The sequence below is a fragment of the Nelumbo lutea genome, chromosome 5, assembly GCF_056320005.1.
Source record: "Nelumbo lutea isolate HS-2025 chromosome 5, American lotus-T2T, whole genome shotgun sequence".
NCBI classification, from domain to species: Eukaryota; Viridiplantae; Streptophyta; class Magnoliopsida; order Proteales; family Nelumbonaceae; genus Nelumbo; species Nelumbo lutea.
In genome coordinates this window covers 25,494,169-25,517,560 of record NC_142688.1, presented here as the reverse complement: position 1 = coordinate 25,517,560, position 23,392 = coordinate 25,494,169, and the positions used below count along the sequence as shown (strand labels likewise).

Below are 23,392 nucleotides of genomic sequence, written 5' to 3'. Positions count from 1 at the left end.
AACTTGTGCTGAAGTGCCTACAAAGTTTTCTTAGCAGGTATGTGCAGTTTGTTAGTTTTATTTGGCACTCATTTCTTCAATTTCTACTATCGTTGCAGTTTCTCAATATCTGGATTTTCAGAGAGTATTTGGAATATGAAATGAGGATTCCTGACGCTCCATTTGAGATTGATTTTGAACGCATTGTGGATGACTTTATATTCATGTGTTTCTTTGTTGGGAATGATTTCCTGCCACATATGCCCACATTGGAGATTCGAGAGGTTTGTCATGCAACTAATTTTGTGTTTTTTTTTTTTTTCTCCTGAGGTTGTTATTTCATGAACTTCAATTCCCAGATCTGTCTCATTGTACTCAACTCAAATCAACTTTAACCCCAACTACTTGTGGATGGTCACACAAAGCTTGTCCTCCATTGTGCTCTATCTAGGGCCGTGTATAGCCTCAAGTTAAGTTATTTTTATTCTAAAATCGTTTTGTTAAGCAGAAAATAGGTAAAAATGCAAGTTGTCACTGGAACAGCATACTTTGGAATAATGATTTTGTAGTATAACACTTTTTGTATAGTTCATATAACTAACTATACAAATGTAATCATCTTTTAATTATTTTGTTTGAGACAAACTCTCCCTCTTTTAATAGAATATATTTTACCTTCCAAACAAATAGATAAGAGTGCAAGGTGGGTGGGTTGGGCTAAGCTGTTTCTTGGGACAACTCAGACACAACCCTAAGAGTTGGCTCCCTAATAAAGGGGACACTCTCTTGTATGCTTTGTATTTCTATGGACTATCTCATTTTGGGTTGAATGACCTATATGCCAATGAACTTCTCTCTTTTTGTTGCCTATCGATATTTGAAAAAAAACTAGAGGTATGGTATGGCCATGCATAAATTGGATCTCGAAAAGGCATACGATTTGGTGGATTGGTCGGTCTTATTGGAACTCCTAAACTCTTTTGGATTTGGGTAGAAGTGGTGCAGTTGGGTGAAAGGATGTATTAGGACATGCCACTATTCTATTTTGGTGAATGGTAAGGTGGTAGATCACTTCCCGGCTACTAGGGGTATTAGGCAAGGGGACCCCCTGCAGCGAGGGAAATCCAGGCCCGTTAGGTATAGGGGGAGTTTTCAGGGATGAAGAAGGTCGAATTATTGCCATGTATTCTGGTTCTATTGGATGGGGGGATTCTCTTAGAGCTGAAATATTGGCTGTTTTGGAAGGGGTAAAAAGAGCCCAAGAGTTGATTATCAGAAAACTGATGGTGGAAGGTGATTCTAAGCTGGCTATCAATGGGCTGCAGAAGGATGATTTTAGTTTGTGGAAGTTTCTGAATGAGAAAAAGAAAGTTAGACAGTTCACTCAAAACATGGAAGTCAAGTTTCAATGGACTAAGAGGAGTGCCAATTCCTTGACAGATTCATTGGCCAAACAAGGGGTGGGAAGAGTCAACTTTTTCTAGGCAATATTGTAAACTGAAATGTACTTATTGGGAGGGTCGAGTTTTTACCCCTCCTCTTGTATCTTTTTCTCTTAATATCTATTAATAAAAGTTTCTGTTATTTATCAAAAAAAAACTTTTTAAGAAAAATGTTTTTCCATGTGCAGCCTGTTAATACACTTTATAAGTCTTTTAAGAACTCTGCCAGCACTTTCTACACTGATACGCCAATAACGAAAACTGGTTAGTTGACCACAAGTTTGAAAAGAATTTAACTCCAGTATGTTACCCTTGGGAAAAACATGTGGTCAAGGTTAACTTGTCAATTTTTTAGACTTTTACTTTCTTGATTACTATCTGAAATCCAGCCTGAGAGTGAGAGACCCTTATAGCTAATTCAGATGAAGATTTTCTAGGGGTACACTTCTTGGCCTTTTCTGATGTGGCAGTTTTTGTTTTAAAAAAAAACAACATCATGCACATATTGGTAAACACCCACTAAGTTTTTCTAATGCTATCTTTTCTCTTCTTCTATCTTCTTGGTTTTTAGGGTGCTATCAACTTGCTGATTGCTGTATACAAAAAGGAGTTCAGGGCAATGGGTGGGTATTTGACTGATTCAAGCAAGGTATTTCGTTTGCCATCTTATCTATTATAAATAGGTCATAATTATAACTATATAATTTGGTTTGCTGTTCATTTCGTTAGCATGCTTGGTTCTTACTTTTTGAACATGTTTCCTTCTTTCTTTGCAGCCAAACCTGAGCAGGGTTGAGCATTTCATTCAGGCAGTTGGATCCTTTGAGGATAAAATATTCCAGAAAAGAGCTCGACTACATCAGGTTGGTTCTGTATCTGATCTCTGAAATATCTCCCTACATTGAAGGTATTGACTTTGTTGACAAGGTTGTAGATGAAAAATTGTCACCAGAACTAAATTCTTTAGGTAATATATGTGGCGCTTTTTTTGGATGTTTTCCAGTAAATGTGCAATACTGCAATCTGGTATGTTGCATTTCCTATAAAAGTTGGACTATGTTAGAAAATCTATTGAAGAGTTTGAACTATTGTTTCTTATTTGAGGTTTATACAGTGGAATGTGGTTTTATTTGACAATGATTTTTGTTTGTTCATCCTTGTGATGTTTGGGACTATCTTTTCTTTCTAGGTTGCATGAATGATTGCTGGTGTGCAGGTTCCTTGAGGCTTTATTGGATCAGCCACCCAATGTGCCATTCTATGCTGTATGCCAGCACATGTCCTGTCCTGTTGGCTGTTTTTTTTTTTTTGATAAATGTGTCCTGTTGACTGTTGCTATTACACAGTGAAGAATTCAAGTTATTTTGTTTTAAGCTGAAACCCTTTTATCCTTGTGGGTTTCAGCTTCCAAGGAATTTCAAGAAGTGAGACAGGAAACCCTAAGAAAGTACTTACCAGATATCCTTATACCCTCTCCAGGTGGATACGTAGAAATTTGTCCTCCCTTTTTTATGTGTGAGGTTACATTGCAATTTGATAGTATCTCTCGGGGTGTTGTTCTTAAATCCCCAGGTGTTGCTGCCATTGAAGGGTTTTCTTTTTTGATCTGGAGGTAACAACATATGGGCTTACAGTGGAACAATTGGGGGATGCTGACTCCTCAGAGGCTGAAGTTATGGCTGTCCTTACAGGGCTACATATAGCTTGCTTAGCTGCATCACTCCTTCCCACTATGCACCTAAGGATGGCTAGTACTATTAAATGGAGTCAGAAGATGGGGCCATATCCTTGGAGACTAGCACACTTTTTGAATTAAACAGAGAACACCCATCACTCTCTTCAGCATGTGTTAAGTTGATCCGTAAGAATTCTTACACTTCAGCTGATGGATTAGCCTGATCTGGGGTTCAAAGGTCATTCTTGTATAGCGACAGCTCCTTACCTCTATAGTTTTTGCTCATCTTTTCTTTTTTTTCCTCATTAGTGAAAGGCTGATTTGTTCTTTTTTTTTTTTGGAGTTGTACATGAGATGATGTACAATGAGGGAGTAGGTGTATTGGGTAATAGCACTTATTGTTCATCCTCATGTACTGTTTTTAGCTACAAGGCTACAATCAATACAATACCATATGCCCCTAGTTATACATCCTCTCCTGTACTGATTTATGTATGATGCTTATTCTCTTTTTTTTTTTAAAGATAATGAAACTCTTCATCGTGATAGTGAGAAAAATCAGTGTCTGAGATAGATAGTCTCAGCAAATGCAGTTCCCATTTTCTTAATGTTTTTTATTTCTCAAAATTCTAGCATAACCTTGTTGAATCAATGAAACTGAAATGACTACATTTCCATTTCGAAATCTTTTGATGTTTTTTTGAGTTTCATTGGATTTCAGTTGAATTTTTGATGAATATTTTGGGCTAACAGTATGTCATGTGTAACAGATGTAATATATTTTGGCAAAATTTATGAATGTTTGTTTTGTTCCTACTGAATAGAATATACTTTAACTTGCTTGGTAGTATAACTTTGAATATGTTTCTGAACTCTGACTTCAATACAACATGAACTGACAATACTTCAGTGGTAATATATATGCATATAAAAGGAATCTTTATAAATTCAAAAACCTATAAAATCATGTTTTCAGGTAAGCATGTTTTGCTAAAAAAATGAAATATGCTCGGCATGGCTGGTTCATTGTTGACTTGAAGTCTTGAGGATGTGCCCCTGTTATCACAAAACTAGTTGGAAGAGCTATAACTTGCCAGGTTATTTTTAAGCCTAGCTATTAGCTGGGCACCTGGTTTTATCTTCATTAACTTGATCTACCTAAAAAATTCCTCAACATGAACTGATTACTATTAGACAATTTACCAAGCTGTGTTCTAAATGGATATATTTTTAAGGTATAAACAAACATGTATATTCCCATTATCAGACAGAACAATGTTTGTTTACCTATCGGTTTGCAACTCAGTTGTGGAACCACTTTCTTTTCCTTTTGGGTATCATGGACACCTTCAATCCTCATTCTTGAGCCTTTTTTTTTTTTGGCAAAATTGGTCTCTTGTCACACAAGAAGGTTGAAAATTTTGTAGCATAGTATGGGGAAAGCCTTTTTTTGGAGTCTATGACCCTATGGAGAGAGAGGAATGCAAAAATTTATGAGAACAAAAAACAAAATATATACTCCTTAATAAATCTCATTATGGTGAAAATTGCACATTGGGCTTTGACGTGAAGTATTCAAGAGAGTTAAAATAGATCACCTATTAAGGGTTGGCGGGCAGGCTATTGCGGGCTATTCCATTAGGAAACAACAAAGAATTGTGGAATGGAGGATTATAACAAATAGGTAGAGGGATATTTTTTTTATCAGAAAAAAAAAGAATTTTATTCAATTAAGAGAAATAAATACAGGATTACAACAGCTAGAAGCAAAACATTGCACAGAAATATTTACAATAAGTGATTTAAAAGGCACGCCTAGGCACACAGGTGAGGCACATTTTTGGGTAGGAGCCTTGCCCAAGTCCTAGGCGCAGCCCTTTCAAAAGGCGCACACTTGGTGCGCCTAGGCGTGTGCCTGATGTGCCTTGTGCCTCAGCCCAGGCGTGCGCCTTTTTAAAATTCCGCGCTTTTTGTTTTTTGTTTTTTTTTTGACCCTAACGGCTAGGCTGGGGTGAAACCCCCTTATTTCGGTGAATGAGTGAATTGAGCGAACCGGAGCGGAGTAGAACCCCCTATCTGATATTTGGTAATGTTGTTCATTCATTCATCCTACTAAAATATCTTCTTAAAAAGCAATTAAAATTATAAAATCATTATTTTTTGTGTGAGAACTAAGAATTTAAGACCCTAACATGGACTTGAAAATGTTTTATATGTTTGATTTTATTTTTAAATTCATATTTGAATATGCTTTTTTTTGACAGTTTTTCTTTTTATAAGTAAAGAATCATATTCCATTAATTCAAAGATTGGTTACATGAAAATCACCTTAGAGAGGCGCGTGGTGCTGCCTCTCCATACAGAAAACACAAAAGCTACATCAAAAAGTGCATGATTGTTACAAAAGACACAAATTACAGTTGCGCCCAGAACAATGTTTCCCTGTTTGTCCCTTGTTTTGCCAAGACATCAGCAAATGCATTAGCTGATCTCCCAACCCACTGTACTGTTACAGACATATTCCTTGTCAGCCATTTGAATTTCTTTATCTCATTCTTGTAGCCCCATGTGACATTCTCCAGATTATTTAACCAGTTCACCACTGTCTTGGGGTCCCCTTCAACCAGAAGCTGCTTCACACCCATTTCTTTTGCAATAATTGTTCTTTGTATTGCAGCTAACAGCTCTGCCTGAATAGAGTTACCAACACCTAAAGGGCTGGAGTATAGTAAGACAGCCTCTCCAGCCTGTCTTGGGGTCCCTAGCTACTTCCATCAAAATTCAGCTTCAAAGAACTGTGAGGAGGGGGGACCCAGCTTGTCATTACCTTTATCTTTGAGGAGGATCAACTTGCTACTGATAACCAATCCCTCCAATAGTCAGTAAAGGAGAAATGATCAAACAAATCCAGAGTCTTTAACCAATGTATTGCCCTAAACAAAATGCAGCCCTTCAAGGCCTAACTGCTTCTCCCCTTTTCCTGGAAGATCCTGGCATTCCTTTCTTCCCAAACTGTCCATAACAAGGCTGCTCGTGCACACCTCCACATTTTCCTTCCTCTTTTATGGGGCCCATAGAACATAGAAGGGTTAAAGATTGTACTTACTTCTGTTGGCATATCCCATCTCTACCCAAACAATGATAGAAGCCAAACCTAGAGCTTTGCAGTGACACTACAAGATAAAAAAAAGTGATAACAGTCCTCACCATGAGATCTGAAAAGAGTGCACCAGTTTGGAGAGAAATACATAGGAAGGGTCTTCTCTTTTGTAGGTTATCCATCGTGCTTAGTTTACCATGCCACACTTCCCAACACAAAGCCATAACCTTGGGGGGAACCGGTCTACACCAGACTTCTTTGGAAGGGAAACCTTGTTGAGAGGAGGTTTGGCATAGGAAATTCAAAAAAGGAACCACAAGAAAAAGACCCATTAGGGTGAATGGCCCAAATCCTCTTATCAGGCTTCAAAGGATCCAATCAAACCTTATTGAGGAGACCAAGAAAAGCAAACAAACAATCAATTTCATCCTCCCTTAACCCTCTACGGAAACCAAAGTCCCAAGACAAAGACGACACATTTGAATATGCTTTACATGTTATGTTTATGTATTTTAATTTTAGATAATAGGTTTTTTAAAACATTTATTTTAAAATTTAAGGTTTATATTATTAATTAATATTATGCTTAATATTTATTTATTTTTAAAATTTTCTGATTTTATTTTTTATTTTTTTATTTTTGTGCTTTGCTTCAAAAGGGTGTGCGCTTGCCTTGCGCCTTAAGTGCAAATTGATCCCTGCGCCTTTTTTGCACCTTGCGCTTTTAAAACATTGGCTACAATAAAGCCCAAAAAATCTATTGCTTTTGAACTCTCTGTTTAGCTAGAGAATCAACCATTCCATTTGCAGTTCTCCTGTTCCATGTGAATGAGGCATTAGGTTCCCTTGCTATGCTTACTATCTCCCTTAACCGATGTCTATACATCCAAGGAACATTACTGTTTGAATTGGTCCAAGATATCACTGTTTTTGAGTCCCCTTCTATCTCCAAGTTCTTAAGGTTGGCTTGCTTGGCAATTTTTAACCCTTGTAACAGAGATAATAGTTCAGCTTTTAAAGAATCACCTTCCCTAAAGGTTCTGAGTACATAGCCAATACTTTGCTTGATGAATCTTTGATCACACCCAAGATTCAAAAAATCGACACGCATCGGCCAATACGTATCGTATCGGGAGCTTCCTGATACACCCCTACTGAGGGTGTATTGGGTTTTGATAGGTTCATGGGGTGGACGGACCTTAAATCTGCTCCTCTGAACCGGATTGGAAAAAAAACTAAAAAAAACAACTGATACTGCCCGAAATGCCTCTACCGGTGTATTGGGCGTATCGATATTTTGAACCTTAATCACACCCCAATTTCTGCCATCCCTGGGTTTCCTGTTGAGCTCCCATCAAAGTTCAGCTTGAACTTGTTAGTACCTGGGGGCTTCCAATCCATCACCTTTCTTTCTTTCTTCTCAGCAGTGTGTGCCACTTCATTCCATGCTCTTACTATATCAGAAATTGAGAAATTTTGAAAGAGCTGGAGTGATTTTACTCGGTATGCAACTCTTATCTTTACGACCTCCACTAGATCTTGTTTTGATGGGCAATGGATCAATAAAAGGGGTAGGGTTTCACCATCTACAGAGCAAAGGATGCACATGTGAGGGGAGAGGCATTTATTTGGCCTCCTTTTTTGAAGCATGTCACAAGTGTTCACCTTCCCAAGAAACACCTCCCAACACAGAGCTTGAATTTTTGGTGGAATGAGCTTGCTCCAAACCTCTTTTGTTGGGAAAGTCTCACCCCAAAGGAAATTAAGCTTTGACAGTTGCAACCTGGGTTACCTGGGTGCATCAGACATAGGAATTGTTAGAAATGTCTGTTTATTGAAGGTAATTGCCAAGTGGTTATTATTTGGCATGATTGTCAAGGTGTCTAGGTGATTAGGTGAAAGTGGAGTGTCTAGTTGACTAGGCAATAGAATTTTACAAAGAAAAAAACTAGTTCTAGGTTAGTTTCATAATTATACATATTGGTCAAAAAGTGACAATTATGATTACTAATAATATTAATTTTACTTTCAAAACATAACAAACCATCATATCTAAAAGACAATAGCATTTTAAATCAACTAATTTTAATATTTCAAACACAACACTATGACAATAAATATTTAATAGAGCAGTTTTTTTTTGATAAATGAAGAAATTTATTAATCACAAAACATAGGTGACCCAAGAAAAGGCACGGGGCGCGACCTCTTCAGAAGAGCCAAAGAAGAATTTTAAAAATATTTTGAATAAGTTACAAGGTAGTCCAAAAAAGACTGTCTTGAGAAACCCCTTGTTTGGCTAATGAATCAGCTATAGCATCTGCTGATCTGCTCACCCATTGGACACTAACCGTCATGCTGCTAGTAAGTCAATTCACATTTTTAAGGAGGTCTCTATAACTCCAAATGGCAGAATGTGGGTTTAGGAGCCATCCCACCACCACCACCTGTGAACTCCACCCCAATCTGGTTTGCAATCTGAATCCCTTGTACAGCAGCTAGTATCTCTGCTCTTGTGGAGTCACTCACTCCCACTGGTCCTGAATATAAGGAAATAATGTTGCTATCCTTATTTCTTAGGACCGCTCCTATACCCGAAGGTCCTGGATTACCCTGACTACTCCCATCAAAGTTTTAGCTTAATGACACCCTCTGAAGGAGGTGTCCATTCTACCACTCTTCTAAACCTCCTAGAAGAAGTATTAGCCACTTCTAGCCAATTCCACCGAATATTGTCAAAGGAAAAATCAACAAAGAAGTCTAAAATTTTCAGCCAATTGATTGCCCTTGTCAATATGCAGTCCTGCACTTCAAGGAGATTCCTTTCCTTTTCTAGGAATATTCTGGCATTCCTTTCTTCCCAAATAGTCCACACAAGAGTTGCTTTGATACATTTCATCATAATCCTCCCTATTCATGTGCACCACCTGAAATAATAATGAGGATTAAACACCAAACTTACATCGGATGGCAGGTTCCACCTACATCCAAACAAACCAAAAATCTAATTCCATAAAGCTACAACAAAAGGACAAGATATTAGTAAGTGGTAACAATCCTCATTTTAAGCTTTACAAAGAAAACACTAGTTAGGGGAAAGACATAAAAGTAAGGTTTCTTCTTTTGCAAATTTTCCATAGTATTGATCTTACCATGGTACACTTCCCACACTGGTTGCATCTCAAAATATTATTAACAAGTAAAGTTTATATAATAATAAAAGATTTTTGAGAGAGATATAAACTGTAGAAAAAAGGAGAAAGTTCTTTATCTTTCTTTCTTTTCTTTCTGATCAATAACAAAAGCAATTTCGTTGATAAAGAACAATTAAGAACAAAGACAATGGAGAGATAAACTCTTTTAACTCTCCCCAAGGAGGAATCAAGTTACAACATAGCCCCAAAAAAATTGTTCCTTCTGACCCCTTGTTTAGCTAGTGTGTCAACAAATGCATTGGCTTCTCTTCTCACCCATTTGAGTGCCACCTCCACCCCCTATAATTACCTCATCACTTCACTTTTCTCATAGATGTATCACCACCATCTATCCTACTCACCCTTTTGAAGCCACTTTCCACCACTTTTGGATCTTCTTCAATTGACAATTTTTGGATATTCACTTCTTTTGCCCATTGTTTTAAAAGCACAAGGTGCTAAAAAGGCATAGGGGTCAATTTACGCCCAAGGCACAAGGCTCAAGGTGAGGCACATGCCTTTTTGAAGCAAGGCACAAAAATAAAAAAAATTAAACATATATTAATAAAAAATATAAACTTAAATTTTAAAATAAATGTTTTAAAAAGCCTATTATCTAAAATTAAAATACATAAACATAACATGTAAAGCATATTTAAATGAGAATTTAAAAATAAAATCAAACATATAAAACATTTTCAAGATTGTAAAACCCACAATCTCTTTTTTTTTTTTCTCAATTGCATTACTTCATGTAGAGAAACAGATGATCTGTGGGGCCACTCTGTCCGTAGGGTAGAATGTACCTAGTCTATTTGTTATGTTTTTCTGTTATTCTAGTTCTGTTATTCTAGTTGTTATTTACTTTTCAGTTTTATATTGTTAAGTGTTATGATGTAAACACCAAGGGTAGATGTGTCCTTTCCTGTAACTAGCATAACATATAAATATTAAGTTGAAGTGGCGGCAGCAGATTATTCAGAACTTGTCCTTCCTTTCAAACTTGTGTTCTACTTCTCTCTCACTAATTTTTCTCCTCTTTCTTCTTCACTTTCTCTTCTGTTCGAACCTGAAATTCCAAGACTGATAGCAGTCTTGATCATCTTCACGGTATCAGAGCCAAGTTAGGGTTTCTTATGTGAGTCTAATACCAGCCGACCACATGAGAATCTTCTAGGACTAGAAGCTGAAAAGGTGGAATTCGCAGACTGATTCTTGGAGATCGCCAGAGGTGCTAGCAGCTATTGGAAGTTTTGTTATGGTTGCAGAGTATTGGTGGTCAGGAAGGATCAGAGAAGACTAGGGTTCGGGTAACCCTAGAAGGCAACGAACAATTCTTTTCTTGTAAGTCATTTACTTTTCTAAGAAAAGATAGGTTGGACCTATCTGGAGAGGAAGGCTGAACCATTCTAGGTTTTCATCTCTTCGATCCACTAGGGTTTTACAGCAAACCCTACTGTTCTGCTGTAATTAAAACCCTACTGTTTTACACTTCATCTCACTAGGGTTTTACAGCAAACCCTACTGTTCTGTTGTGATTAAAACCCTACTGGTTTACACCGAACTGTCTCAGCCTTGTTTCTTTCTGCACTAGAGTTTGAAAGTGATCTTGCGGCAAGCCCTAGTGCTGGACTGAACCTTGTGATCTACCTAGAGTTGTCCTCAAGTTTATTGTTGGCATTGATCAGATTCTAGGGTTTCATATTAACCCTACTGCAAGTCTATCTATACAGTACTGATTAGATTGTGCAACTTAATTGATCACTTTAAGGACTGATTAAAACCCTAATTCTGCAAAGGCAAATTAGACCTCCTTCTAAGCTGTTTTTCAGAGTATTTTGGGGTTTTCGAACTCTCTTAAAGGGGTTAGAGCTCTACGGACAGCCACTGTTGTGTTTGTTAGTTGATTTCAGATCAGAGTTATCCCAGTTGTGCACATACACTGTGAATACAGATCAAGCCTATACTGTTTTTGGTTGTGATTGGTAGTCCAAGTGCTGTTTTAAGACTTGACCGAGATGGAGTTTAAAAATCAGGTAGAAGGCAGCTTTGGGAGCATCAGTTATGGTAGTGTTTCTGAGATGGGTGGTCAGATTACAACCGTAAATTCAGGTACTCTAGCTTCAGCCTACCATGCCTTAGCTCTAGGTACTACTGAACCTTGTTGGGTAATAGATTCAGGTGCATCCGACCACATGACTAGCTTGCCTTCACTGTTTACCTCTTACCATTTGTCATCTTGTAGGGATAGAGTATCTATTGCTGATGGCTCCCTGGTTCCTATTTTTGGGAAGGGGGACATTAAGTTATCAGATACGATCTCCTTGTCTTCTGTCTTACATGTTCCTAAGCTTGATACTAACCTCCTTTCAGTCAGTAGTATTATCAAACACATGAACTGCTCAGTAACTTTCTTCCCTGACCGGTGTGTTTTTCAGGACTTGGAGACGAAAAAGGTGATTGAGACTGGCCGTGAGACGAATGGGATCTATCTGCTCGGGGAGAGTTCTCGTCGGTTATGCTTTGGCATGAACTCCTTCCTACTTTGTTTGAGTCTGTTGAGTTGTCCCAGTTGCAATGTGAAAGCTGTGAGTTTGCTAAACATTGTAGAAACTCTTATTCATTGAGTAATAAAAAGAGTAATCGTCCTTTTGATCTTGTGCATACGGATGTTTGGGGCCATATCACATTCCTTCTATGGGTGGGTACATATATTTTTTGTTATTTGTTGATGACCATACCCGGTTTTCTTGGGTTTATCTTATGCGTTCACGAGATGAAGTTCCCGCCCTGACCCAAAACTTTCATCAAATGATCCTAACCTAGTTTGATGCCAAGATTAAGTTCTTAGATCTGATAATGCAAAGGAGTACCTTGCTAAGTCATTGTCCTCTTACCTTCTTACTCATGGGGTTATCCATCAGAGCTCTTGCCCTCATACACCTCAGCAGAATGGGGTTGCAGAAAGGAAGAATAGGCACATCTTGGAGGTGGCTAGAAGTCTTATGTTTACCTCCAATGTCCCTATTCACTTTTGGGGTGATGCTATTCTCACGGCGGTATATCTTATTAATCGGATTCCTTCCCGGGTTCTTGATTTGCGATCTCCTTTTTCCCTTCTATATCCACATGAGGAGTTGTTTTCTATTCCCCTTAAGACATTTGGTTATACCTGCTTTGTTCAGCTTCTCGGACCCCATCACTCCAAGTTTGAACCCAAGGCCTCCAAATGCATTTTCCTTGGTTATGCACAAACTTAAAAGGGGTATTGCTGCTATTATCCTCTCTCAGGGAGGAAGTTCGTCTCCGTGGATGTCACTTTCTTTGAGGAGACACCCTATTATCCTCGGGTTTCTCCTCAGGGGGAGAGTAGTGAGAGTAGGGATTTAAGTCCTTATCTTCAGGGGGAGAGCAGTGAGAGTGGGGTAGTTCCTTTACCTATTCCATTGGGTGATGGGAGCTGCAATGGTGAGGGTGGCCAGAGGGATTAGGAGTTGAGGGGGAGCTGCAATGGTGAGGGTTGTCAGAGGGATCAGGAGTTGAGGATCTATCACAGGCGGTGCAGGCAGGTTGATCCCGATTATCAGCAGTCCAGGCCAGCTCCAATCTCATCTGCGGTTCCAGGTCCAGGCATTACAGTCCCAGGACCCACAGAGACTTCTTCTATTGTTGCCATTTCACCTCCTGCAGATGACCTTGATCTTCCGATTGCAGTCCGGAAAGGGAAACGACATTGTACCACATCTACAACCCACTGTATTTCCCATTTTTTATCCTATAATCGCCTATCTCCTACCTACAGGTCCTACCTTAGTTCCATTTCCAATGTCTCTATTCCAAGAACAGTGCAAGAGGCCCTATCAGTCCTGGAGTGGAGAGGTGCAATGCAAGTTGAAATGGATGCCCTGTTGAAAAATAATACTTGGGAGCTAGTTGACTTGCCCAAAGGAAAGAAACCAGTAGGATGCAGATGGGTATTTACTGTAAAGCACAATGCGGATGGCTCCATTGAGAGGTACAAAGCTCGGCTAGTTGCAAAAGGGTTCACTCAGACTTATGGCATAGATTACTTGGAGACGTTTGCCCCAGTAACCAAGATGACCACCATTTGGGTTCTATTATCTCTTGCAGCAAGCCACACTTGGCCTTTGTACCAAATGGATGTTAAAAATGCCTTCCTGAATGGGGACTTGCAGGAAGAGGTTTACATGCAGTTGCCTCCTGAATACTATGATACAGAGACAGGTAAGAAGGTCTATCGGCTCAATAAGGCATTGTATGGTTTGAAGCAGTCACCTAGAGCTTGGTTCGATAGATTCAAACTAGCTCTTGGGAAGTTCGGTTATGTACATGCCCAGTCAGATCATACACAGTTCATCAAGAGGGTGGAGTCTTCACTAACACTACTTGCAGTATATGTTGATGATATTGTAGTGACAGGAAATGACAGTCATGAGATTGAGTCCCTCAAACAGCTCCTTCATCAAGAGTTTGAGGTGAAAGATCTGGGTCCACTACGGTATTTTTTGGGTATTGAGGTTGCTAGATCTAAACAGGGGATCTTTGTCTCACAGAGGAAATACATTTTAGATCTGTTGGCTGAAACTGGAAAACTGGGTATCAAACCTACAGATACACCCATTGAACAGAACCACATGATTAGTGCAGAGAGTGGAGAGCTGCTTGAAGACAAAGTTATGTTCCAGCGGTTAGTGGGAAAGCTCCTATATCTGTGCCTCACTCGGCCATATATCAGTTATGCAGTTAGTGTTGTCAGTCAATACATGCATTCTCCTAGAACCACACACCTTCTAGCAGCAGAAAGAATACTAGCATACTTGAAGAGATGCCCGGGTAGAGGTATACTGTTCAAGAACAATAACCACATGAAGGTGGAGGTCTATACGGATGCCGATTGGGCTGGGAGTGTTGATGACAGACGGTCTACCTCAGGATATTGTGCCCTTGTGGAAGGAAACCTTGTCTCCTGGAGAAGTAAGAAAAAGAGTGTTGTCTCCCTGTCTAGTGCTGAAGCAGAATACAGGTCCATGGCCAACTGAGTGGCTGAAATCCTATGGCTAAGATCTCTACCTGAGGAGTTGGGCATTGAGTATGAGAAGCCTCTGATGTTGTATTGTGATAATCAAGCAGCCATTAATATAGCACATAATCCAGTGCAGCATGACAGAACCAAACATATTGAAGTTGACCGGCATTTTGTACGAGAGAGGGTCTCATCTCAAGAAGTATGCCTCCCTTACATCACTTCCAGTATGCAACTAGCAGATATCCTCACTAAAGCCATATCAAGAAAGAAGCTAGAAGCGGATCTATCCAAGTTGGGAATGATAAACATTTACTCCCAACTTGAGGGGGAGTGTAGAGAAACTGCTGTGGGGCCACTCTGTCCGTAGGGTAGAATGTACCTAGTCTATTTGTTATGTTTTTCTTTTATTCTAGTTCTGTTATTCTAGTTGTTATTTACTTTTCAGTTTTATATTGTTAAGTTTTATGATGTAAACACCAAGGGCAGATGTGTCCTTTCCTGTAACTAGCATAACATATAAATATTAAGTTGAAGTGGCGGCGGCAGATTATTCAGAATCTTTCCTTCCTTTCAAACCTGTGTTCTACTGCTCTCTCACTAATCTTTCTCCTCTTTCTTCTTCACTTTCTCTTCTGTTCGAACCTGAAATTCCAAGACTGATAGCAGTCTTGATCATCTTCACTTCAAGTAGCTAATGTGATGTAAAACATATTACATTCCTGATTCTATGAGCTGCCATTGTGTGAGAACTAAGAATTTAAGACCCTATGATGGACTTGTTTGGGCTTGCCTTGAGGGGCATGGCATAGGGGGTCCCGGGGCGAAGCCCCCAACCTAGTCGATAGGTTCAGAAAAAAAGCAAAAAACATCAAATTTTCAAAAAGTCACATGCTTGGGCTGAGGCGCAAGGCGCATCAGGCGCACACCAGGTGTGTGCCTTTTGAAAGGGCTGCACCTAGGGCCTGGGCGAGGCACCTACCCTAAAATGCGCCTTTTAAACCATTGCTTTTGCCTTTTGAATCCCTTCCACCATAGCCAGAATTTCAGTCCTCAATGGGTCACCTACTCTAGTTGGGTCTGAATAGACCATAATGACTTTTCATCGCTCATTTCTAAAGACTCCTCCAATGCCAGATGGGTCCAGATTACCTTCACTACTTCCATCAAAGTTAAGCTTAATAACTCCTTCATATGGCGGAGACAACAAGGCCTAATAGCCTCCTTAGTGGGAGAGGAATCTGCTACCTCCCTCCATTTCCTCATTAGTTCACCTCCTAGAATGTCTTTAAAGAGGTCTAATGTCTTCACCGAATGGATCACTTTAATGGTGTTGGCTTCAATAATCACATCCCTACTTCTCTCTTTATCCAAAAGGATTCTCTTGTTCCTCTACTCCCAAATCATCCCAACAAACTGCAGCCCTTGTAAACCTCGACAATATTCTTCCTCTCTTCTTTGGCCAACATACAAAAGTAGGAGCAAACGGACTTTGTACTTTAAGTGGAAGGTTCCACCTGCACCCAAACAAAGACAGAAACCAATTTTCAAATTGAAGAAGACAAGGGCAGGAGATTAATAAGTGATAGAAATTCTCACCATTAACTTGGGAAAGAAAACACTAGTGTGGGAAAAGGCACCATCTAGGTCTTTTTCTCTATAGTAAGTCATAAGTATTAATTATTTTTGTTATGTTTGTGCCTTGAATTCTTTGTGGCGACCTGCTTCATGAATCCTCTCAGAATTAATTTGAGAAAAACCCGAAGGCAAATTTTCATAGTGGTTTGTGGTGGAAGCATAGGTTTTGGGCTGGACCCGACCCATATTCATCTTATAGGTCTGAACCGAATAGAAAGAGTAATGTATTTCGGGGGTTTTCTCTTTTGTACACAGAGTCTGAGTCTTGTGAGAGACGAGTGAGACATTGGGTGTATTTGGGGCTTAGGGTTTTTTGTGAGAGCACAACTCTGTATTTCTTCTCCATTACCAACTTCATAGTGGATTCCTGTTCCTCCTTCACCCTTGGACGTAGGCTATAAGCCGAACCACGTAAATCTGTGTGTGTTCTCTGCGCTTGTTTCTCTTTATCTCTGTTTTACTTTCATTTTGAGTGCCATTCGAATCTATTTTCTTGGGTTTTTCCACAACACTTTCTATATACACTTCCCAATAGAAACTACCGCTCTAGGTGGAATAGGTTTGCTCCAAATGTCTTTTACCGGAAAGACAACCAAAGACTATCACTTGGTTGAATTAGGGAAAAAGAAACACAGGTAGACCAGTCGAGGGCTGGCTCGTTGGTGTGTTAGCTGGGTTGTCCCAACATTAACGCGGAATCAAATACCACAATCAACTCTTTGATAAAAAAAGGGGTAAAGGGAAAAGGGGAAAGTTATTGCTGATTAATCTAAAAAAAGAAAGAAAAAGAAACATAGGGAAAGGTACTAGATGAAGAGGGACTCCAAACCCTCCTATCCCTTTTTGTAGTATTCAAACACCCCCCTTTAAGACCTTGATGCATGTTCAAGACATGGGGAATTTCATTCTCACGTAGCCCTCTTTTGAACCCTAAATCCCAATCAATGCTAGTTTCTGAATTAGATGGGACCATGAAACAAGAAATAGGCTCCTCCCTACTATTTGAGATGGCCAAAAGAGACGAGAATCGGTCCTTTAATGGTAAATTGCCTATCCAAACATGTTCCCAAAATTTGACAAGAGTACCAAAGCCTGGGTTATATTTGATGAATGGTAAGAATAAGGGTAGGATATCACAAATGGACTTACAAGGAGATGCTCTTGTAGCAGTAGCCAAAACTTTAGTATCCCAGCCATTAACCGTAAGCCCATGAATGTTAATAATCACCTTTGCCCACAATTTGCCTCTGTCATTTGGCAACTTCCAGAACTTCCCTAAGAATGCCATATTCCTTTTTTGGATGTTTCCAAGACCTAATCCTCCAAACTTCTTGCTTCTACACACCACTTCCCATTTAACTCTATGATCTTTTCTCTCCTCCCTGGTTCCCATAAGAAGTTCCTCATTAGCCTCTCTAGCCCACTACTTGTAGATTTAATATTTTGATTAGGGTGATCCTTCCTCCTAGGGACAAATAACTCTTCTTCTGTGAAGCCAATCTCTCGATAAATCTTTTAATCACTCGTTCCAAAAATTGCTATTCCTTGGATTATCCCCAAAGTAATCCTAGGTAAGATTTGTTTTTTGTTTTTTTCAAGAAAGGTTAATTGAGAAAAGTTAACAAAGACAGGAGCCTTAGGAGGCAGAAACAGAATTACACAGGCAAAGAAGTATCGGAAACCATAGAAACTCTATGGACTCCAGATTTGGCTAAGCTGTTAGCTATAGAGTTTAGTTCCTTAGGGTGATCCTTCCTCCTAGGGACAAATAACTCTTCTTCCGTGAAGCCAATCTCTCGATAAATCTTTTAATCACTCGTTCCAAAAATTGCTATTCCTTGGTCTATCCCCAAAGTAATCCTAGGTAAGATTTGTTTTTTGTTTTTTTCAAGAAAGGTTAATTGAGAAAAGTTAACAAAGACAGGAGCCTTAGGAGGCAGAAACAGAATTACACAGGCAAAGAAGTATCGGAAACCATAGAAACTCTATGGACTCCAGATTTGGCTAAGCTGTTAGCTATAGAGTTTAGTTCCTTAGGAATCCAAACCAACTTCACATTCAAAGAGTCCAAAATATCTCTAGCTTTAGTCAGCAGATGAGCATTCCTCTAAGGTTCTTTGCTTTTCTGTCTTAGCCATTTTATCGTATTAGAGGAATCACCTTTGATGGATAGAGAGGAAAGGCCTAACATTTTAACATAACAGAGACCTGTGAGAGCAGCTAAGATCTCTGCCTTGGTAGTGTCAATTCTCCCAATGGACCTATATTCAACCCCACCATGAAACTTTTGTCAAAATTAATTTTCAAATTGGACATTCTTTCAAAGCCTTGCACAACCAACTTTAAACCAACTAATCTCACCCCCTTCACAAAACAGTATTGTATCATCAACAAACTCTAAATGAGTGATCGGTACCTCTTCTCTCCCCACTCTCCATCTCCTTATTTAATCAACCCTTTCTGAGTCTCCCAAACACATCTGCAATTAAAGTGAATAGAAAGGGGGAAATGGTTCCCTTGTCTAATTCCCTTAATTGTTGGAAAATGGTCTACCACTATCCCGTTTACCACTATTGAGTAGTGACAAGTCTTAACACATCCCATAATCCATTTACACCATCTTCCTCCAAACCCAAAGTTTTCCATCACATCTTTCAGAAAACCCCAATCAACTAAATCATATGCCTATTCCATACCGAACTTACAAACAAAACCTTTCTTCTCTACTTTTCACAAATCCTCCACAGTTCCATTAGCAATGAAAATTTGATTGATAATTTGCCTATCCTTAACAAAAGCCCCTTGAGGTTGATAAATTATGGAGGGGAGAACTGCTTTGATCCTTTGTGAAAGCACCTTAGCAGTGATTTTATAAAAGTTATTAACCAAGCTGATTGGTCTAAAATCTTTAGGATGCAATCCTCATCTTTTTTAGAATCAAGGCAGTGAAGGTTGAGTTTAGCCCCGTATTGATCACCTCCCTCTCAAAAAACTCATCAAAGACCTTTTGGATATCATTTTGTAAAATCTCCCAACAACCTTGGTAAAAAGCCATAGTAAAACCTTTAGGAGCAGGGGCCTTAGATCTGTTCATTGAAAAGATTGCCTCCTTTATTTCTTCTATATCAAACCTTCTTTCTAGCCATGTCTTAGACTCCATTTATAACTTGGTTCATTCCACTCCCTCAATTCGAATTCTATCGTTCAAAGGCCTTCTAAAAATAGATTTAAAATGTTCAACAAAGGCTCGAGCAATCTCACTTTGTTTGGAAATACTAACCCCATCCACATCTAACTTTTTTATTTATTTTTTGATAATTGAAAATGATTTCAATACACATGAGACATATGATTTTACAAGAATCCCTTGGAGGCATGAGATGTAGCCTCCCCTAAACATTACAAGAGATCAGAAATAAAATTACAATGCTTCCCAAAATAAATGGTCCCTAGTAGACCCTTGTTTAGCAAGATAATCAACCAAGGCATTTCCCTCCCTACCTATCCATTGGTATCTACATGTTATGTGCCTTGTTAGACATTTAACTTTTTTGATGAGATCCCTATAACTCCAAACAACTGAGTCTGGGTTACCTTGGCTGCTTTTGTCAAAATTCAGTTTAAAAAGTCCTTCTGGAGGAGTTACCCAAACCGTAGTGGCTCTGGTTTTTCTAGCCAAAGTGTGTGCAAGTGTGGCCCAATTCCTCCAGATGTCATCAAATGAAAAAGAACTGAAAGAAGCCAAGGATTTCGGCCAATGGATAACCCTGGTTAAGATACATTCCTTCACTTCTATAAAGGACCTCTCTTTGTATTGGAAAATTCTAGCGTTTCTTTCTTCCCAAATTGTCCATAGAGTGGCCACTCTGAAACATCTCCAGATACTTCTCCCTTTTTTTGTTGGGCAAGCAAAGGTAGTTGGTGAGAATAATGATTTTACCTTTTTCGGTTGATTCCACCTACATCCAAACAAAACAAACGTCCAGTTTCAAAGACTTTGCAGCAAAGGAACAAGAAACTAGTAAGTGGTAATGGTCCTCACTATGAGAATTGCATAGTACACACCAATTTGGGGATAAACAAATGAAAGGATTTTTCTTTTGTAAGTTCTCCAAAGTATTAATCTTACCAAGGTAGTGATTTAAAAGGCGCGCTTAGGCGCACAGGCGAGGCACATTCTTGGGTAGGCGCTTCACCCAGGCCCTAGGCGCATGCCTGGTGCGCCTTGCGCCTCAGCTCAGGCGTGCGCCTTTTGAAAATTTGATGCATTTTTTGAGTCTAGTAGCTTGGTTGGGGGCTTCGCCCCTAGACCCTCGTGCCACACCCCTCGAGGCAAGTCCAAACAAGTCCATGTTAGGGTCTTAAATTCTTAGTTTTCACACAAAAAAATAATGATTTTATAGCTTTAAATGCTTTTTAAGAAGATATTTTATTAGGATGAATGAATGGACAACATTACCAAATAGGGGGTTCTCGAGCTTAGGCGGTTCGTAGAGTTAGGAATGTAATAAGTCACATTAGCTACTTGAAGTAATGTAATTGAGAAAAAAAGAGATTGTGGGTTTTATATGCTTGAAAATGTTTTATATATTTGATTTCATTTTTAACTTCTCATTTGAATATGCTTTACATATTATGTTTGTGCATTTTAATTTTAGATAATAGGTTTTTTAAAACATTTATTTTAAAATGTAATTTTATATTTTTATTAATATTATGTTTTATATTTTTTTGCATTTTTTTTGAATTTTTTGCGCCTTGCTTAAAAAGGTGCGCGCCTCGCCTTACGCCTTGCGCCTCGGGTGCAAATTGACCCCTGCGCTTTGCGCTTTTAAAACACTGTACCAAGGTACATTTCCCAACAAAAAACAACAATTTTGGGGGGCACAGACTTTGCCCACACTTCTTTCACTGGGAAAGGCTCAAAGTTTGACACAAAGTTCTTTCTCCTTCTCCCATTAGGCCCATAAACATCTGTCAAGATCCATTCAAATCCATCTGACACTTGCCTAAACTTGATTGACATAGTGAATTTACTCACCAACTCTTCAATTCCAGTTATGGGTTCACAATTTCATTGGGGCAGCGTGGAAATTCTGGAGCCGATGCAGCTTGTGAACCCAGATTATGGCTGCTCTGGTCCTAGACACCTTGAGAAAGGAGGAAAGACTGAATTTGCAGCAAATTCCAAACCAGACCTTTCGTTTAACCTCTTTACTTGCTCTCCCTGTATTAATTATTCTCCCTCCTTCTCTGTACCTGAGCCTTACTGTGTTTCTTTTGTGTCTCTTGATTCAGGTGATGGTGGACTTCTATCCCAACCCTCGGCAAGTTCCTCTGAACAAGCTTCAACTTTGAAGAGTTGCTTGAATATTGTCAATCAAGAGAACAATGGGGAAGACACTAAGCAGCAGATAGGAACAAAAGGAAGCAGTAAGGGGAAGAAGTTGGTACTTGGGGTAAAGAAAGGGACAATTAGAGAGCTTAAGAGACTTCATTGGAGCTTTATCAACCAAGGAACTGGGCCTGTAAACAGCACCAGTAGAAGGTTAGTTAAGTAAAAGAAGGGTGTAGGCAAATCATGAAGATCTTAAGTTGGAATGTAAGGGGGCTTGGAGGGAATTTGAAGAGAAGTTTGGTGAAAGACACTCTAAGGAAAGAAGACCCAGACATAGTGATCTTACAAGAAACAAAGAAAGAAGTAATGAACAGGAATTTGATTAAAGCAATTTGGAGAATCAGAGGAAGGAAATGGGTAGACCTCCCTGCAAGGGGAACTGCGGGAGGAATCCTAATTATGTGGAAAGAAGTAGTGGTTACTGGAATAGAAGTGGACAAAGGAGAGTTTACTGTTTCAGTCCTTTTCACAAATGCTTCTAATGGATTCAATTGGATTATGACTGGAGTGTATGGGCCAAATTCTCCTTCTCAGAGAGGGAGGCTATGGGAGGAATTGGATTCCCTGCATGAGTTTGATGACTTTGCCTGGTGTGTTGGTGGTGATTTCAATGTCACAAGACTCTGCAGTGAGTGCTCAAATAGTAGGAGAGTAACGAGAAGTATGAAGGACTTCTCTGAGTTCATTGCTAGACACAACTTTAGAGATCCCCCCCCCCCCCAACAATGGCTCCTTTACTTGGTCAAACATGAGGGAATGTGTGATAAGTAGTAGATTGGATAGATTCCTCATGACCAATGATTGGGAGGGACACTTTCCCAATTGTGTGCAATTAATTAAGCCTCGCTGGATCTCTAATCATTGGCCAGTGGTGCTCCAGAATGAAATCTTTAGGAAGGGAAGGGCTCCTTTTAGGTTGGAGAAGGTTTGGACTGTGCATAAGGACTTTCAGCAAAGAGTAACTTCCTGGTGGGAGGAGTGCAGAGTGGAGGGCTGGGCAGGGTTCCGATTTGAGCAGAGGCTAAAACACCTGAAGAGGAAATAAAAGCTTGGGGTAAAGAGGAGTTTAATAGTTTTGTGGAAGAGAAGAATAAGCTAACTCAAGAGATTGATGATATGGACCAGAGAGAGCAAACAGGGAATTTAAATGTAGAGGGTAGAAGTCGAAGAGAAGTTATTAGAAGGGAGTGGGAGAAAATTATATTAAGGGAGGAAATCTATTGGAGACAAAGGTCTCGAGTGAGATGGCTGAAGGAGGGAGATAATAACTCAAAGTTCTTTCATAGCTATGCTTCAGGGAGAAGAAAAAAGAACTACATCTCAAAACTGAGGGTGGGGCAGAGAGAGGTAGAAGACAAGGGAGAAATTTCAGAAGTCATCGTGCAGTTTTTCAAAGGGCTCTACTCAAAGGATGGTACTAGCAGAATTCCTCTAAACAGATGGGAAGGCCCAAGATTGTCTGAAGACAAAAGGGTGTGGCTAGAAAGACCTTTTGAAGAACAAGAGATTAAAGAGTAGTCTTTAAGATGGACGGTGATAGAGCTCCTGGACCAGATGGGTTCCCTATTCTTTTCTACCAACTTTGCTGGGACACAATAAAATCTGATCTAGTGGAGGTATTTGCAGACTTCTACCTATCAGCCATTGTGAACAAGGGAAACAACTCAACATTCATCACCCTAGTGCCAAAGAAAGGGATCCTTAGAAGTTACGGATTTCAGACCTATCAGTTTGGTGGGAAGCTTATACAAAATAATAGCGGAAGTGTTGGCGACCAGACTAAAGGAGGTGCTGAGTGATCTAATTTCAAACAACCAATTTGCTTTTGTGCAAGGAAGACAGATTACTGACTGCATTCTAGTGGTCATTGAATGTGTAGAAGAAAGAGGACAAAGTGGCAAGCCAGGGGTAGTAATCAAGTT

At 39.4% G+C, this 23,392-nt stretch overlaps 1 protein-coding gene across 1 annotated transcript in view; it reads left to right on the top strand.

Moving 5' to 3' along the window:
* The window catches only part of LOC148851126 (5'-3' exoribonuclease 3-like), a 48,836-nt gene that overhangs the window by 5,565 nt on the left and 19,879 nt on the right, over positions 1-23,392 (top strand). Inside the window, 3 exon segments of the mRNA XM_088945665.1 lie at positions 99-263; positions 1,993-2,070; positions 2,198-2,284. Coding sequence (XP_088801791.1) covers positions 99-263; positions 1,993-2,070; positions 2,198-2,284 — 330 coding nt within the window.